This window comes from Puma concolor, chromosome E3 (assembly GCF_028749965.1).
Source record: "Puma concolor isolate L17-30 chromosome E3, mPumCon1.1.hap2, whole genome shotgun sequence".
Taxonomy (NCBI): domain Eukaryota; kingdom Metazoa; phylum Chordata; class Mammalia; order Carnivora; family Felidae; genus Puma; species Puma concolor.
In genome coordinates, this window is record NC_141682.1 from 33,880,140 (window position 1) to 33,899,441 (window position 19,302).

At 51.3% G+C, this 19,302-nt stretch overlaps 1 protein-coding gene across 2 annotated transcripts in view; it reads left to right on the forward strand.

Annotated features, from left to right (window-relative positions):
• The window catches only part of TEKT5 (tektin 5), a 41,050-nt gene extending 29,385 nt beyond the window's left edge, over positions 1 to 11,665 (forward strand). Inside the window, exons 6-9 of one of the 2 annotated variants that reach the window (XR_015245246.1) lie at positions 5,262 to 5,416; positions 9,325 to 9,412; positions 9,885 to 10,017; positions 11,599 to 11,665. Coding sequence is in view for 1 of the 2 variants with exons in the window: in XM_025916886.2 (XP_025772671.2) it covers positions 5,262 to 5,416; positions 9,325 to 9,541 (372 nt within the window). In the remaining variant the exon portion in view is untranslated. Of the gene's footprint in view, positions 1 to 5,261; positions 5,417 to 9,324; positions 9,637 to 9,884; positions 10,018 to 11,598 lie in introns of those variants that run through there. The other variant, XM_025916886.2, reaches the window with a different exon arrangement.
• The last annotated feature ends 7,637 nt before the right edge of the window (positions 11,666 to 19,302 follow it).

Below are 19,302 nucleotides of genomic sequence, written 5' to 3' on the forward strand. Positions count from 1 at the left end.
TGACAGCTCAGAGCCTGGAGCCTGCTTCAGATTCTGGGTCTCTCTCTCTCTCTCTCTGTGCCCTTCCCCACTAATGTTCTCTATCTCTGTCTCAAGAATAAATGTTAAAAAAAAAAATTAAAACCCTCCCAGTGATTCTAACATGCAGCCAAAGTCCAGAATCAGTACCCTTTACTATCAGATGGTTTTTTTTTTTTAAATTGGCTTTCTCCCATTAAAAAAAAAAAAAAAAAAAAAAAAACCTAAACTACAGAAGTTATTTTAAAAGGAAACTTTAAATCTGGTAGGGTTGTGGGAATTTTTTCCTTTCTGACCCCAGGGAAGAGAGATGACTTTATCATACTCCTCACTTCTTGGTGCATCCTGTTTATAAAAAGCCCCTTGCTTATTTCTTTTTCCCTCCTTTTATCCTGTCCTTCCTGCTTCCTCCTTTTCTCACATAGACGACTTTCCCATCGATGGCCGTTTTAACTGTTGAACGTGGACCTCTTGGTCAAGATGTATTCTTACAAAATGTGCATGGCCGTTGTAGGTGCAGGGATTTTTAATTTTCTCCAAAGGGATTGTGTAATAGAGTTCACTCGTTTGCCTTCTTTTCTCCCCCTGTGTAGTTTTAAAGACCCAACCCTGGTCCTACCCACACCTAGTCTACACCTAATGGCCACCAAAATCATCTGCAGTGCCCGTCTGCTATCTCTTACTCATCCTTCTCCATGGCCAATGGCATCCATTGCCAGCTTACTGCCCACTACGAGTGATACCGCATGGAACATCCTTGATATATTTATTCCTGACAGTCTTGGGTTCCCACAGTATATACCCAGGAGGGGATATACTGGGATATGTGGGTCATCCTCTTAGACCCAGGGCTCTTCTCCCACAGGATGTTATGGAATTTGGGGTCCAAGGACCCGGCTGACCTGGAGCTTGGTGGGCCAGGCTGGCATTTGGTGCCTCCATGAGCACCGGGCAAATTCTTAGCTTCCTCTTGGGCATGAAGGTCAAGGCCACTGTGTCTCAGGCTCCTGCCCCTGGTCAGTCCACTTGGTCTCTGGCTCCTGGCCCTTGGAGGTCACATTCCTCAAACTTTTGGAGGCTGAGTCATTGCCCACGTGGGTAGGACTGGGGTGGGCGACAGGGGTTGTCCCCAAGACAGAATGAGAGAGAGAGAGAGAGAGAGAGAGAGAGAGTGTGTGTGTGTGTGTGTGTGTGTGTGTGTGTGTGTGTGTGTGGCTTTTTCCTCCCTTCTAGGACCCTGGCTGTGAGTGACAGAGGCTGGACACCAGGTTATGGGGAACAGTTTGGGCAGATTTGCTTTGGGTGTGAGTCATTGATGGATTCTAGAGGGGCCGATTCTGGAAAACCCCTACTATTCTGGAAAATGCACCAGCAGGCCTGCTCAAGAAATTCAAAGGGGAGACGGGAGGTGGTGGCCTGGAGATACAAACAACACTCAGCACCCAGCACCCCCACAACGCCAGCAGAGGGAGGCAGGGGACTTGGGCTGTGACCACCCGCCCAGCTCCCCAGCCCCGCTCCACCTGCTGCATCCGTGTGCCTGGGAGACAGTGTGATACAGGGTTTCCCAAACCCAGTCGCTCCTGGGCCACCTTCTTGATGTCACCAGATCCACCAGCCACCTGGGCTATTATTTATATTTCAGTTTAAATCCAGTCCCTGAAAGGGGCTTAAAAACACATTCATTTAAAACGTGTTTCCGTCCCTTGTGTAAATGGAAGACTGGCGGTGCTTGCCATAACTGGAAAGGAGCTACAAGAATACATATAAGGCAAGTAGAGCAAACTTGTTAAAATGTTGCTGCAGCCTGTTGCCTGCGGAAGACTCTGGATTCCACCTCCGCTCGCGTGACCCCCCTGGAAGTGGTTGGCAGGCTTGAAAGAGAATCAGTGAATTTCAGTTCATGGTGCGGCTGCTGCGTCCCTGTCCCTCCGCTGTGCTGGCGAGAGAGTTCCTGGAGAACATGTAGTGGAGGCCCCTTGGGTGGCCCCGTCCCCCACCAATGTCCTGCACACTAACCACATCCAATGCGTATTTTCCTAACAGAGAGAGGGTGGAAGGAACTTGAATTTCTGCCATGCTCAAGGGAGCACTTACAGTTGTAGCAAAGCCTTGTCGGTGCTTCACAAGTGGTGTGTGTTGCGTATAATAAATATTTATCGCATAAAGGAGCACACGAATGAGTGAATTCTGCACTAGAATGTAAACTCCACCGGGATGGGTTTTCTGTCTGTTGTGTTCAGTGCTGTGTCTGATTCCTACAAGTGCTTTGCACCTAATAGGTGCTCAGTGAACATTTGGTAAGTCGACGAGTGGATCGGCGAGACTGTAGAAGAATGAGTGAATGAAGAAATGATTGAGCACATGAATGAGTGTGAGCACCACCCTTCGACTCAAGAGTCAGGCCTCTTGTAAAGTTGCAGGCCCCCAGGGAGGCTGGCCGAGCCCTGAGCTGGGGACCAGGGGACCAAGAGAGCCAACGGGAGAAACCAACATAAACACAGCCTGGGAGCAGCTCAAGGGTGTCTTAGCAGCAGCTAAGAGGAAGCAAAGCATCCTGGGAGCTGCCTTCATGGGCTCAGGCAGGGGGCACGGCTGGCAGCTACCCCAGCAGCCAAACCCTCAGTGATGTCCTCCTTACCCCACCTTGCCAACAGGCCACAGACGCGTAGATCTGAGAGGGAGGGGCTGTTTTCTGCATGGGGTAACGTGATGCCAAGAAGCATTTTTCAGCTCTAGAAGGCTTGATTTTCTTCTGTACCAGGCTGGGGTGGTGCTTTTGGAGATTTGCACATCTGTGCCAGCCCTCTCCCCCGCCCCCCAACACACACACAAAGGGGCAGGTTTTTAAGGAAAATCCCCACAAGTTCTAACAGCTGTCTCTGCACTCGAGTGTTTACATGTGCTCATGTGCCGGGTGCAGAACATACGGGATAATGTTTAACCAACATGTGGTCAGTGGCACTCTGGTTCTGGGTGGCTCCGTGAGGACCCGGTGAGAGGCCAGGCTTCCTCCTCATGGGCTTTGAAGGAGGGTCAGTGGTCCCCTTGACCCCCCATAGCCCTGCCACCCATCTCCACCCCAATAGGAAAAGGACATCCTTTTGTTACCTTGAAATAGCAAAACACGCTCTTTCCGGGCTTTTTCCCTAAGCTGATAGGGAAGTCAGGACTTTAATTCTTTGGAAAAAAATTGCCTTTTAATTTCTTGTGCCCGTAGAATACGGGCTCAGCCCAGCTACAATAGTCATCAGGTTATGTCATCGGGTTATAGTCAATAGGTTATGACTTGTGAGCATTTCCTAGCTCACAAAAAGAGGGAAAACAATATGAATGTAACGTTCTTAAAGGCGGGGACTGGGTCTCACGCTTGTGATCCCTGCTCCATTCAGGAGGCAGGCACACTCATGTGCCAGTGGTGTTTTCCGATACTGAAATCTGAGATGGACTGGACCACTATAAAGTTTAAGGTACCCTGTTCCTAAGCCTCAGGGTGGACAAGGATGATGGGGGAGAGCTGGCTAAACATCTAGACTTCCAGTGCTCCCTGTAACTCACGCACTCACTCACTCACTCACTCACTCACTCATTCATTCATTAAGTGACTTTATTGAGTTCCTGCCGTGAGGAGAGTTTGTAGATTCAGCAAATAAAAAGCAGCCTGTCCCAGTTGAACAGGAATATTGGAGTAACAACAAATAATTTTTTTTAGCGCAGGTATATCTGGCGTGGTAGCTGACACATATACTAAAAAGGTGCTTTGTTGTCGATCTGAAATTCACCTTTAACTGGGTGTGCTGGCTTTTATGTGCTAGCCCTCGCTCTGCACCAAGCACTGTTCCTGGCGATGGGGGTACGGCATGGACAAGCCCCCAACTTCTTGGAGTGTACGTGCTAGCAGGGGAGATGGACAAACAGACAGCGGAAGGCAGGCTTGTCAGAACGGGGCGCCATCCGGCCCTGCCAAGTCTGGAAGGGGTGTTAGTGCAGCCCACCCACAAAGAATCTTCTGGAAGGAGGGGTCCCCAGGGAAACGGGAGCCACTGACGGTGATGATAGGGAGGAGAGGGGACGTGTCAGCCTCAGTGAGGTGACATCTGCTGAGTACTCTCAGTTCTGGTGTGCTTATGTCGGCCAAGGGCAGGATCAGGTTCCTTCTGGTGCCCGTTCTTTATTCGTCCTCTCACGCTGTTACTTTTTATTATGGAAAATTTCCAACACACAGACGTCGAGAGAATCCTATAAAAGTCCCCCGACACGAATGTCGACGCCTTGCCAATCTTTTCCTGCAAATGACCTTTTTCCGATTTTAGCTTTGTTTTCTACTGAAGTATGACAGTCTTCCAGTAAAGTGCACAGCTTGATTAATTTTGACAAGGGTCTTCCGCCCGTGTTTACAGCTATGGAACTCCACTCAGGTTAAGATATAGAACATTCCGGGTCCCCAGGAGCCTCTCTCCTGTCCCTTCCTGGGATCTGTACTTCACCAGCTACAGCTGATGTCTTCTCTACAGGGCATTAGAGTGGGGAAAATATTTCTACACATAAATAGAAAATGTTGAGCCTCTTTCCCCTCTTCTCCCTTTCTTTTCTTCCTTTCTAGTTTATTTACTGATCTAGTTACTAGAAAGGTGCATTTTGGATTATAAAAAGATCTAGAACAACCTAGATTAATTCGGATTAAAGCGGTTCAGAGATTAGCTATTGTTTTGGATTATTGTGTTAGTCTTTAAAAAAAATTTTTTTTTAATGTTAGTTTATTTTTGAGAGAGAGAGACAGAGACAGAGCATGAGCAGGGGAGGGGCAGAGAGAGAGGGAGACACAGAATCCAAAGCAGGCTCCAGGCTCCGAGCTGTCAGCACAGAGCCCGACGCGGGGCTCGAACTCATGGACTGTGAGATCATGACCTGAGCCGAAGTCAGATGCTTAATCACTGAGCCACCCTGGTGCCCCTTATTGTGCTTAAAGGCCTTTCTCCCTCTCTGTCCCTTTTTTGCCTGAACACTAATTGGATAACTCCGGTGGGTATTGGAGATTGAAAACACAACTAGCCTTGGCACCTGCCCCTCCCCAGTGTCCGCAGCGTCCTGGGTGACCAGAAGTGCCCCAGCTGTTATCCTGAGATTGTCTTTGAGGAGCACAGTCCCTGCCCCCCACAGCCCTCATGGTTGGGGAAAGAGCCACTGAAGCATTCTGCCGCCCAGGGCTCCTCCTTCCCTGACACCCCACGTGTTCCCCGCAGACACTGCAGGAGATCTTCCAGGCTGAGAATACCATCATGCTTCTGGAAAGGTCCATCATGGCCAAGGAGTGCCCACTGAAGGTGGCGCAGACGAGGCTGGAGTGCCGGACCTGGCGCCCCAACGTGGAGCTGTGCAGGGACATCCCACAGTTCAAGTGAGTGGGGGAGGCCAGGACGCAGAGGGGTGGGTCCCGCGAGCTCCCAGGAAACCTGGGTCTGAAAAATGGACCCCCCTCCCACCAGTCAGGATGTGTAGCCCCACTACTCAGCAGGACACTGGGCGGGGGGCTAGAGTTCTGGGGTCCCCTGGATAGTCTCCACCACCTTGTGCTCTGGGAACCCTCCAGCTTTCCCCTGAGAGCTCAGCAGAGGGAGCCTCCCAGGCCGGAGATCCCCGTGCCCCTGCCAGCCCCTGGGAGGGGCTCCAGCACACCTCCCTCCGTCTCTGTCTCCCTCTTTGTAAAGTTGTCACCCACGAACGCTGGAATAGCTTAATCCCGCCCATCCCGCTTTGTGAAGGAGAGGCCCTTCTCCTTGGAGAGGGGTTGCAAAGCTCATGCAGGCCCTGAAACGGGGGTTTGGGAGCGCGGGGCTGGGGTCTGGAATGGGATGACGGCCGGGCAAAGCAGGAACAGGCCATCAGACACGGAAATTTGTGTGACCAAGGTCAGGCCCCTTGGTTGTGTGTGCCCTGTGTGCTAGGGACGCTGGCTTAGCTAGCTGCTGCTGCATGACAAAAGCCCCAGGGCTCTGTGGCTTGTCCCCCTCCTGAGCTAGATGGGCCGAGATGTGGAGAAGAGAGCCGGGGAGGAAGGAGGAAGAACATTCTGAGAGAAAACACTGGGTGGCTCCAGGTGACGGTGTTTGATGTGGGCACAGCCTGAGATAATCATTCAGGAAACAGAAAAGCTGGGCGTGTTTGTTGGCCGGGAGTGGACAGGGAAAGTGGCCCCAGGCTTTGAACTTGAAGACCTGGCTGCCTGCTCCCCAGCCTGCTGCTGGCCTGGAAATGACTGGAAGTTCTTCACCCTGGGAGTGGGTGCCGTGCCCGGGGTCCCCCTGCAGCTGGGCTGGCAGGGGTCCAGGTCCCAGGTGAGGGCTCAGGGGAAGCTCTCCCGATCCCTCTTGTACAAGTTCCTGCTTCTTAGATGTTCAGGTTGGTTCCGGCACCCTCTGGGGCCAAGGGCTGTCTGATAGCCCACCCCCAGGGGACTTTCACGGAACAGGGCTTTCAGGGACCAGATGTTGTCCCGGAAGGCCCATTCCTCGGGGAGAAGCTCCCTGCCTCTGTGTCCACCAGCTGTGCCCCCGAAGGGGTTAGACGGGGAGCATGGGTGGGCCATGTTTGGCTCAGGAGCCCCGGGCAATGTGCGTGCGTGCACTCACACGTGTGTCTGTATGTGTCCGTGTGGACATATGTATGTGTGTGCACGAGGGCTTTGGGAGCTCAGCAGATAATAGGATCCAAGCCACCTTCTCCAGCAGCTGAAGTGTACCTGTCTATGCATTACTCTCCTCGCCGCCCGCCCCCATCCCTCCTTCTCCACCTCTGGGCCTTCTTTCCTGTTTCTTCTATAGGTAGCCCCTCCCCCTCTGGCCCCCTCTCCTGGCTCAGGTCCCGTCCATGCCCATTCCCGAGAACGGACACCCGTTTATATTTACGTTTAAATTAATGAACATGAAACAAATCCTAAAACTCAGCTCCTGACATCCACGAGCCACAGTCCAAATGGGTGGCCAGAGGCTACCACATTGGACAGCGCAGAACATTTCCGTGGCTGCAGAAAGTTCTTTTGGACAGCGCTGGGCTAGAGGCCCAGGGAGCCAAGAGTTTCCAGGCTTCTATGTGACCTGTCCCTAGCCCAGGGCCGCCACAGGGAAGCCCACCCTGATATCCAACTCAAGCCCTTTGGGTAGCATGTCCTCTGGGCCTGAGCACAGAGGCGGGACCCACGGCACAGCCCCCGAGACTGGGCCGCTATCACAGGTCCCTACGGCTGCTGTCACAAGTTACCGCACACCGGGTGGCTTGAACAATGCTTCTGTATGCGCTCACACTTCCGGAGGCCAGATGTGTGAAATCGACGCGGTGGCAGGGCAGGCTCCCCTGGAGGCTGAGAGGGAGAGTGTGCACCGTGACTCCTCTTGGCCTCTGGTGTTGCCGGGCGTGCGTGATGCCCTTGGCGTGGGCCACATCACCGCCACTGCCTCTGTCTTCACGGCCTTCTTCCCACGTGTCTCTCTCTGCCTCGCATCTCCCCCTCCTTCCTGGGATAAGGGGCCCCGTTTTTGCGCTTAGGATCCATCCTGAATGCAGGTTGACCTCACCTCAGGATCACCTACACCTGCAAAGACCCTATTTCCAAATGGTATCACCTTCACAGGCCCTGCGGTTTTGGACTTGGACGCATCTTTGGGGGCCACCCTTCAACCCACTCCATGTGGATGTTGTGACAACCTCGTAACGCCTCTCCCGCCCCTGTTCTTGCCCCTTCCGATCTCATCTTTAGGCGGTGGCCCGGAGATTTTCCCAAAATTTGAGTCAGCGACTCACACCCCCTCCAACACTCGCACACCATTTAACCCCCCAGGGGCCTCCGACGGCCCTGAGGACAATCCAGCCCCCTCTATTTTGGATTTTGCTGTGCTCTATGCTCTAGCCCTGCCCTCTGTCCAGTTGGGTAGCCACCAGCTGCACATGTGGCTTCTCCATTTACATTTCAGTGAGTTAAAATGAAATACCATTAACAAAAACAAGTTGCTCCCTTGCTCTGCCTGCATTGCAAGTGCCCACGGACCCCACGTGGCCAGTGGCGCCCGGAGAGCACGGTGCAGGTATAGAACATCTCCGGCGTTGGGAAGTCCTGTCCTGTAGAATGCGTTCCCTCTTGGGCTTCATGCAGCCAGCTGGTTCTCATCTTTAATTCTCGGGTCACAAGCTCCCTCCCCAGAAGGGCCTTTCCTGATGACTTTGGAAGTTTCCCCAGAAACAGAGCTTCGGGAGAAAGGGAGTGGGGGGAGGCAGGATAGGGGAGCCCGGCTTCGTCCTGATCCCATCGGAGTCTCTGCATCATGAATTGCACCATGGAGGTGGTCCCACCTGGAGGCAGGGGACAGCCTTTTGTACCCCTATGTGGGTGAGCCGTTGGCTTCTCTGGAGAAGCGTGGGCCTATGAAGGTCAATATGTACGGCCAGTGCACACGGCAGCTGGGAGGACGGGTGCCCCAGCCAGTAATGGGGACCCGAGCAGGGCGCCAAGAAGGGACACCCCACCTGACCATCTTTTATCCACATGGCGCTAGCCAAGCTAGTAGAGTTTTTTGGTTTTTTTAATGGGACAGAATACATACAACATAAAATCTACCAACAACATTCAAAGTGTTGTGCAGTTACACGCACTGTCTAGCTCCAGAACATTTTCATTCATTCCACCCAAAAGGACACCCCACAAACCCTCCAGCCCCGGGCAACCACTCCTCTTTCTGTCTCTGTGGATTTGCCTGTTCTGGAAGTTTCATGTAATTCACATAATACATAACCTTTTGTGTCTGCTTTCTTTTCACTCAGCATGAGCCTTCAAGGGTCCTCCCTCTATTGCAGGTGGCAGGGTTTTGTTCCTCCGTGTTAGGGCTGAATAATATCCCATCATATGGATGGACCACCTTTCGGTTGGCCATTCCTCCGGTCGGAGGACAGTGGGGCTGTTTTCACCTTTTGACTCTTGTGATTAGTGCCGCACAGGTATTCGTCCAAATATCTGTTCGAGGGTCTCCTTGCAGTTCTCGTGGGTATACACCGAGGCGCGGCATTGCTGGGTCACGTGGTAAGTCGACACTGAACTCAGTGAGGACCCACCAGATTGTTGCCCCAAACATTCCATGTCTTCCATTGCGCTTTTCGACCTCAGCAGCGCCCGTCGCGAACCGCCTTGTCTCCCTGTCCCACCTCTGTCTTCCCTGACGGCCGAGCCTCGTCCGTCTCGCTCAGGGCTGCCTCCCCGCGCCTGGCACAGTTCCTGGCCCCTGGCAGGTGCCAACTGTGCCTTCTCTGCTCTCGCCCCAGGCTCGTGAACGAGGTATTCACCATCGACGACACCTTGCAGACCCTGAGGCTGAGGCTGCGGGAGACCCAGGACACGCTGCAGCTGCTGGTAATGACCAAGTGCCGGCTGGAGCACGAGCTGGCCGTCAAGGCCAACACGCTGTGCATCGACAAGGAAAAGTGCATGAGCATGCGCAAGACCTTCCCCTGTACCCCGCGCCTGGTGGGCTACACCTGAGGGGCCGCCTCCGGCCCCTGGCATCCTGCTCTGTGCCCATTCCCTGCACAGGGTGAAAATGAAAAAGGCAGAAAAATAAAATAAAGTGTCGTTTCCTCCCTTTCCTCCTATCATGGGAAAGACCCCAAACTATATATATAAAATGTATGAAGAGCCCAAATAAATGTGCCCAAACCAAAGATGTTGGAGGTCATTCTTTGCTGCAGAAACCGGCCTCGTAGCGGATCCCGGGAGGAGACAGACTGATTTCTTGGGGACGGAGCACTGAGAGGGTCTCGGCACCCCCGGGAATGGAACAGACTACCTTTAAAAAACAAACAGACCAACCCATTTGTCCCTTTAGGAGCACAGTGTGTAGACCACGGGATCTGAAGACCGGATACCAGAGCTGAGATTGGCCAGAACCCAGCTGTCACTTAGGAGCTGGGTGGCCTTGAACGGGCTCCCAGCCGGAGCACCCTCATGTACAAAATGAGGTCAGTCCAAGGTGGAGGCCGCTGTCAGCTGTGTGGGGCCAGGCAAAAAGCCAGGATTTGGAGCCACAAGTCCTGGGTGTGAATCCCAGCGTTGCTATGTGGGGTGTTTTGGAAATCGCTATGGGAGAAAAAGGAGGTAAAATCAGTTCTGGTGGGCGGGGGGGGCAGGAAGAGGCAAGTGAGGGTTGAGAGAGAGCTCTAGGCAGAAGTCACATTGCTTTGAAGAGTTAAACGTAGAACTAGCGTATCACCCAGCTGTTGTACTCCTAAGTATATATCCAGGATCGTTGGAAACAGGTACTCAAAAAAACACTGGTACACGGATACTCATAGTATGGTTAATCGCAATAACTAAAAAGTGAAAGCAACCCAAATGTCCATAAATAGGCAAGAGGTACCCTGTCCATGCAATAGAATTTTGTTCTGCATAAAATAAGACGCACAAAGCGCTGACATCTGCTAGAATACGGATGAGCTTTGAGGACATCACGGTAAGTGAAAGAAACCAGACACAAAAGGCCACGTATCGTGTGATTCCATTCATAGGAGACGTCCAGAATGGGCAAATCCCTAAAACAGCCGATTGTGGTTGCCCGGGAGAGGGGAATGGGTAGCGATGCTCCGTGGCTACAGGGTTTTATTTGGGAGTGATGGCAATGTTTGGGGACTACATACCGGGGGTGGCACAAATTGCAGATGTGCTAAATGCCATAGAATTGCTCGCGTTAAGTGGTTAATTTTATGTCACGTGAAATTCACCTCAATTAAATGGGAAAAAAAAAAAGTCCTATTAGAGGGTGGGATTTTTGGTGAGATGAACGGCCTGAATAAAGGCAGGCAGCTATGGTCCCAGGCGCAGAAGCCCTTGGAGAGGTGCGGGAATCATCTCGAAAGAGTTTCAACTTTTTTTCCTGGGACCAGTGTTTCCCAAGCTTTGTTATTCACGTCGGTGCTTCCCAGTGTTTGGTGCACGTGCACGATCACCTGCAGACCTTGCTAAGTGCAGGCTCTGAGGCCGTGGGTCTGAGGCAGAACCTGAGTCCTGAGGTTCTGACAAACAGCCGTGTGGGGTTGATAGTCCGGGACCACACTTGGAGTAAAAGTAATACCTGCTCAGTCTGCCATGACCAAGCACCACCCTTACTGTTACTCCATCTTTTAAACAATTTTTTTTAAATTTTTTTAAATTTCAGAGACAGAGGGAGTGGGGGAGAGGGGCAGAGGGAGAGGAGAGGGAGAGGGAGAGGGAGAGAGAGCATCCCAAGCAGGCTCCTTGCTCAGCGTGGAGCCCAACAAGGCTCGATCCCACGACCATGAGATCATGACCCGAGCCAAAACCAAGAGTCGATTGCTCAATCGGCTGAGCCACCCAGACGCCCCTATTCACTCCATCTTTTAGATTGTTACACTTAAAAAAAAAACCCAACTTAGATTTGTTTCAAAGGCAAATTTGTGGCATGACTGCAGACAGGAGTCTGTGCCCAGGGTCGAACAAAACAAAATATTGCTAATGACGTTGGCTCAGGAAGTATTGTCCGCCCAAGGTGATCTTGTCTCAAAGTGTCTCTCCTTTTGTTCTAGAAAGGAGATCAAGTCCTAAAGAGGTGTTAAAGACGACCTACCATCCTGTGGAGACTGTCCTTGAGGTAAGCTTGCTTGAAAGAGGACAGAGTCCCTTTTTCTACTAATGAGTTTCGATGCTGTTTAAGGCCTTGAATGCATGGATCTAAGGAGGCCCTCTTGCAGGCAGGAGGCCGTAGGATCTTTAATGTGGGGATGTGAAGTGAGCAGGTTGGTGTTTTAGAAATAATTCCTTGGTGCCGAGGAGTCCGGAGGGGAGGGAAGTTGGGAATGTGGTCTCGGAGCGCAACAGAGAGGTTAACCAAGGCTGCGTCTGGGGACCGGGGAGATACCCAAAGCCTCCGGAAGAGACTGGCCGGGGTAGGGAGGTCCTGAGAGTGAGACAGAGACGCACTGCTGGAATTCGAGGCTGCGGAATTCGGGGACACAGGGGCACAGGGAGGGGCAAACAGCATCCAGAGGAAACGGTGTCCAGGGGCTTGCAGATGGACAGGCAAGCGTGGGGGTAAAGAAAGCCCTTTAGTAGCAGGTGTTCTAAGTATCCCGCTGGCCCGGATACCCTTGAGTGTCACGCTTTTGGAAAGCAAATTGGCAACGTCAAGAGCCTTAAAAATACCTACGCCCTTCCACTCACGAACCTCTTTGTTAAGACTCTCTTTAGAAAGCTATCCCAAATGCAGACCCAGATGTACGCGTCACAGCTAATTTGCTCTAAGAGACCTCTGAAAATTGTTCTATCTAGCAGCAGAGAGAGCAGCCAAGCAGGCACAGCCAAGGCGTGGAATATGGTGTAGCTACGTAAACAACGGCAAATGCGAAACGCTTGAATACGGAGGGAATGTGCTTCTAAGGCTGAAAGCCCAGAGCACAAGATGGTGGTGTTAACCTATCCTCAATTGTGCCAAAAGTGCACAGGAAAAAAGACTGTATTGAAACACACCGGAATGTTCGCGGTCAATGCTAAGCAAGCGCTGGTTTCTTATTTGTTTATATGAACAATTATCCGCAGTGAACATGTGTTCCTTTATTCATCAGGAGGAAGTGCTTTTATAAATAGACTTTCCTTTGCGCTAGCTTTGGGTTTATAGAAAAGTCTCTAAGAGGACCCAGGGAGTTCCCGTGTACCCCTCACCTGCCTTGCCCTGACGGCGACATCTTACCTAACTGTCCTTAAGGTGCATTTGCCAAAACTAGAAAAATTAACATTAGTGTGTTACTGTTAACTAAACTCCAGTCCCTGTTTCTTGTAACCTTGACGATTTTGAAGAGTACTCGTGTTTGTGGGGATTTGAAGGTGTTTGTCAATTGTCCCTGAACTGGGGTTTGTCTGATGTTTTTCTCACGATGAGTCTGGCATTACAGGTTTTGGGGGGCGGGGAAAGACCACTGAGGTTGAGTGCCTGTCTTGTCCCCTCCCATCGGGGCTTTTGTGACATCCACATGGTGGGTGATGACTCCGGTGATGGTGACTCCGTTCCTCGCAAAAGGTGGTGCCTGCCAGGTGTCTCCACCATGTGTTACTGCGTTTTCCTTCCCATGCTCTAGAAGTCTCTAAGCCCAGCCCACGCTGGAGGGCAGGGGGACTAAGGCCGCCATCTTGGAGGGAGAGTATCTACACACATCATTCGTAATTCTTTCCTCAGTATGCCCTTTCGGCCTTATTTATCCTATCGTTTATTTGGGTCCATGCACTCAGGGATGTTGGTTTTATGCTTTGGCTTATGACCTAATAATACGTCATTTACTGTGCCACTCCAATTGTTCCTGCCTTGGCCACTGGGAGCTCGTTCAGGTTGGTTCTTGTGAGCCTTTGTCATCCCCCCCCCACCCCCCCCCCCGCCTTCCGATCTTTGAGCACTTCTTTACTTTCTGGCCCTACAAGATGTTTCAGGCTCATCTTGATTTTTTCTTTCCTGCTCTGTACCTAGAATCATCCAGTTCTCCGAAGAGTCGTGCTTTGGTTTTGTGTTTGTGAAACTGAAACTCTATAGCTGTCAAACACTAACTCACCAGCCCCCCCCCCCCCCCGCCCCAGCCCCCAACAGCCACCATTTTACTTTCGGTCTTTATGATTTTTTTTAATGTTTATTTTTGAGAGAGAGAGACAGAGCGTGAATGGGGAAGGAGCAGAGAGAGGGAGGGAGACACAGAATCCGAATCTGAGCCATCAGCACAGAGCCCGACGCGGGGCTTGAACTCACGGACCGTGAGATCATGACCGAGCCGAAGTCGGACGCTTCACTGACTGAGTCACCCAAGCGCTTCTCTGTCTCTATGATTTTGACGAGTCTACTTCATACATGCGGAATTGTACATTATTTGTCTTTTTGTGACTGGCTTCTTTCAGTTACTATAATATCCTCGAGGTTCATCTGTGTTGAAGCACGTTGTAGACTTTCCTCCTTCTTAAAGGCCGGATGGCAGTCCATTGTATGTATAGACCGCATTTTGCTTACGCGTCCGTCTGTCGATGAAGGCTCAGGTTGCTTCCGTGTTTTAGCTGCCATAAGTAACGCAGCAATGAACGTGGGTGGCTGTACGACTATCTCTTTGAGACCCTGCTTTCACTTGTTTGGGGGTATATATGTGCCCAGGAGAGGGATTACTAGGTCATATGGTAATTCTAGTTTTAATCTTTTGAGGAACCACCAATCCCATCCCAAGGGTTCGCATGTCTCCACATCCTGGTTAACACTTGTTATTTTCTGGGGTTTTGATGGTACCCATCCTCATGGGGGTGAGGTTGTACCTCCCTGTGGTTTTGATTTCCCTGATGATGAGTGATGTTGGGTGTGCTCGTTGTTCAGAAATGTTTAAATTTTATGTATTTGTTTGTTTAACTTTATTTATTTTGAGAGAGAGAAAGAGAGAGAGAACAAGCAAGGGAAGGGCAAAGAGAGAGGGGGACAGAGGATCCGAAATGGGCTCTGTGCTGCCAGCGGAAAGTCCGATGTGGGGCTCGAACTCAGTGAACCGTGAGATCGTGACCTGAGCCAAAGTCGGACGCTCAACTGACTGAGCCACCAGGTGCCCCATGAAATTTTTTTTTTTTGCAAAGAACATGTTTATTTTTTATTTTATTTTTTTAACGTCATAAGAAGGTATGATTTTATTATTTTTTTATTTTTAAAATTTTTTTTCAATATATGAAATTTATTGTCAAGTTGGTTTCCATACAACACCCAGTGCTCATCCCAAAAGGTGCCCTCCTCAATACCCATCACCCACCCTCCCCTCCCTCCCACCCCCCATCAACCCTCACCATGAAATTTTTTTAATAAGGGGCTCCTGGGTGGCTTAGTCCATCGAACATCCTCTCTTGATTTCAGTCAGGTCTTGATGTCATGGTTCGTGAGTTCAAGCCCCGAGTCTGGCTCCATGTTGACCGCACAGAACCTCCTTGGGATCCTCTCTCTCTCTCTCTCTCTCTCTCTGCCACTTCCCTGCTTGTGTGCTTGCTCACTGCCTCTCCTTCTCTCTCTGTTAAAATAAATATATAAACATTTTTTTTTAAAGAACATTTTGGGGTGCCTGGGTGGCTCAGTCCATTAGACGTCCATCTTGAGCTCAGGTCATGATCTCAGGGCTCATGGGTTCGAGCTCCATGTCGGGCTCTGTGCTGACAGCTCGGAGCCTGGAGCCTGCTTTGGATTCTACTAAAAAAAAATTTTAATAAGAAAAAAAGACAGACTGCCAGACTTGGTGCCAGGAGGCTTTGGATGAACTGTAAGAATTGGTTTTGGCAGAGTGATGGGGTGTGAGGTGTACTGGAGGAACAGCGACACCGTGAGATTTTAGTCACCTCTGTACCCTCAGTCCCCACACATAGCGTGTATCCCATAAACACTTTCTTTAGAGAATCACAAATGGCCAAAAAGCACATGCAAATGTATATGTATCCGTCTTGGACTGTGGCCTGTGGCTGAGTTTTAGGAGAAAGGGTAATTGCGTTTGGACCGGGGGTGGGGGGGGCGGGGAGGTGAACCTTCCAGTCCATCTTCTGTTTGCAACACCAGAGCCCCGTGACGTGAGGTCCCGGTGTGGCCCTCAGAAGCTGGCACGCCGACTGCAGCCTCGCAGGGTGTCTCCCCACAGGAGCCCGGGCGGGAAATCCCAGAGACAACCCCCAGTGCTGGCTCCCTGCCAGGCCTGGGGGCAAATTGGGAGAACTCGGGGGCGGGGGGGGGGCTCCCGATCGACTTGTTTTCCCCATCCCTCCTGGCTCCAGGGGACATACCACTCCCTGAACGGGGTGTGTGTGTGTGTGTGTGTGTGTGTGTGTGTGTGTGCGCGCGCGCGCGCGCACATGCCTGTGCCCACCATCGAAGCCTTCTCCTGCCCCCGTGGACTAATCCAGCATTTTAGCATCTTTCAGAAGACCAGGCTTGTGCTAGAAACTCGGCCGACTTTGGAGACAAAGTGAGAGGCCGCAAGAGAGGAGACAGGATTGCAGATGTAGGGGGCGACAAGGCTGATGGGCGTGGACCTAAGTCTCGATTTGTAGGAAGCCTTCAAAAATGTATTGAACTCATTACGAACATTTAAATAATAAATTCTGCAGTAAAATGTGTTTTGGGGGCTTCGCTTAAAGGCAGGCTTATCTGACTACCCCACACCCACATTCCCCTGTGTGGCTGGTCTTCCGAGCTGGGAGCACAATCTCCACTGCTCCCTATTGCCACACACTGGTCCTGCTCCCCACCCGACCCCCACCCCATATCTTGCCTGCTGACCACTTAGGGAGCTGATTTGCTACTTCTCGGTTGTTGACGCTTCCTGAAAAACCCGTTGATCCAGCCTACAAAACTGAGACCCAGGGGCTAGAGAAGAAAAGGGACCTCACGTAGGGTCACACGACTGCAGAGGAAGCCAATTTGGAGTGGGGACCACGGTGCTTGGCTCCTGTCCTGTTGACTTCCTGCCCTACCTCGCTTCCCCCCCGTGTGCATCGTTTTATCATTTATCATTGGACCAGACACCCAAAGCGACTAGCCTTGTGGTCTGCTTCCCACTCAGGGTGCATTAAAAGGAGCATGGGGTCTAAGACACAAAGGCTAGAGCTGCAGGAGGCCAGACGCTTACGAACTTGAATGCTCTCGTGTATTCTCTTTCCCAGTCCTATTTCACTAGTTCGGCAAAGCCAAGTCCAGGAAAAGTATAGTAAAACCTCAACAGCAATGCAAGAGTCCTGGGGATTTTTCATTTTCTGGTTAACAAAGGTGATCCCAAAGGCTTTAGAACCACAGGGTGTTTCTTGAATGACTGGATGGACCAGTGAACGGATGGAGGTAGTGAGGGCCTCCCCAGGTGTCACTTTCAACCCCTTTTTCTTGAGAAGAGAAAGCCCTGCCCAGAGAGGCACGGTGACTTGCTTAGGGTCACACAGCAAGTTAGAGTTGCAACCACTGCTTCTCACTCTCTTCGGAACTCCTGGGCCTGCTGGCAGGAACCCTGCTGAGGGGTCTCTGTCCACTTTCTTGCCCCCGTAGGACAGCGGAGGGGTCAGACTGGGTCTGTCTTTGCCGAGGGTGACCTTGAAGACTCCAAGAGTTGGACCACCATCTGGTCTGGGAATGAAGTTGGCTGGGAATTAGGATGCACAGGAGGGCCGCCCTTGGAAGCTGCCTTACTCCATAGGAGGTTGTATTCATTCATTCATTCATTCATTCATTCATTCATTCATTCATTCACACCTTCATTTGACCTACTCCCCGAGCATCTGGAACATGCCAACACTTGTCCGGGGACTTGCAGCCCCAGCAGGGACCACACCAGGCCAAGTCCTATCTTCACAGGACTCAGGTCCTCAGCTGGCTGTCAGCATCCCAGGGGGAGACCATACTGTCTCCCTGAGGAGTCCAGTGAGATTTTTTTAAAAAATGGGCTTCAAGTGTGCACCCGTCTCTTGAAAAAGTGAATTTGCGGGGTTTTCTCTTACTCCTGTTCCCTCAAGCTGAGCTCCGCCTGCTCCACGGGGATCAGCCGCCCTTAGCTCGGCCTGGGCAGCTCCTCCAAGTGCTGCTCCAACCCAGACCCCTCCCCAGGTCCGTTCAGCCATCCCACACCTCTTCCCTTCTCCCCTGAGTCCCCCCCAGAGACCTCCCCCAGCCTCAGGGAAGGGTGTGAGCAGTTGCAGGCTGCCTGTATTTAGGGAATTCAACCCGATCAGTTTTAACACACGTATTCACCCAAGAAACCACAGCCACGGCCAAGATAGCGAATGAACCCATCACCCTGACAAGTGCTGCCCCCCCGCCCCCCACCATCATCCTTCCCCCTCAACCGGCGGAGCACGGATTTGCTTTCTATCACTATAGACTAGCTTGTGGTTTCTAGGATTTTATGCAAGTGGAGTCGTATGCTCTGTACTCTCCCTCTTTTTTGCTTTCTTGCGCTCAGCATCACGACGGAACAGATTCGTCCGTTTGTGTGCGTCCATAGCTGGTTGCTTGTCATTGCTGAGTAGTCTGCTGTCCCTCCCCCTGCGGTTTTAGTGAAACCCAGGCCTCCGACTGCACTCCACACGAATGCATGATCGCCCCCACCTCCCTCCACAGCCTTGGCCCCTCCTCTCTCCTCACTCACCAAGCCCAGGCCATTCCAACCTCTCCGTTCCTCAGTGCCCCCAGCATAAATAAGCCTGCCCTCTGTGAGGACCCCAGGGAAGCCTCAGCATTGCCAGGAGGAGTTCCTTGAGCCCGCACAAGCATCAAGACATGGGCAGAAAACATACATCATACATCTCAAACAGTGTTTAAACTAGTACTTCAGATAGGACATCTGGGTGGCTCAGTTGGTGAAGTGTCTGACTCTTGGTTTCGGCTCAGGTCATGATCTCAGAGTTCGTACATTCAAGCCTTGTGTTGGGCTCTGGGCTGACCGCTGACATCATGGAGCCTGCTTGGGATTCTCTCTCTCTCCCTCTCTCTCTTTCTTCCCCTCTGGTGCTCGCTCTCTCTCTCTCAAAATAAATAAACATTTAAAAATAAATATAAATATAAATTTCCCACTAAGCACTCCTCTTAGAAAGAAAGAAAGAAAGAGAAAAGGAGGAAGGAGGAAGGAAAAGGAAAGGGAAGGAAGGTAGGAAGGAAGGAAAGAAGAAAGAAAGAAAAGGAAGAAGGAAGGAGGGAAGAAAAGAAAGAAAGAAAGAAAGAAAGAAAGAAAGAAAGAAAGAAAGAAAGAAAGAAAAGGAAAGGAAGAAAGAAAGAAAAGGAGGAAGGAAGGAGGGAAGAAAGAAAGGGAAAGGAAAGGAAGAAAGAAAAGAAAAGAAAAGAAAGAAAGAAAGAAAGAAAGAAAGAAAGAAAGAAAGAAAGAAAGAAAAGAAAGAAAAGAAATGGCAGCTTGCATATATTGAGTACTGCTCTGGCCCAGACAGTTTCTCCAAGTGCTGTCCCATTTAATCATTGCTCGGCCCTGAAACATGGGTTCTATTTATGTCATTTTATGGAAGCGGAAATAGAGGCACAGAGATGTTAAGAAACTTGCCCATGGTCACACAGACAGTAGTGAAGTGCCGAGACGGGACTTCAGCCCTGCTGTGTGACTTCAGGGTCTGAACCGCTGACCACAGCCTCCCACATAAAGGCCAGGTATTAATGAGGGGGACCGAGAGTCCTGGAGGGGTCTGGCAAGGCTACTGGCAAAGGCCAGTCCCACAGGAAGAGAGGCCCCCACAGCCTTACTCACCCAGCGGCTGCCCGG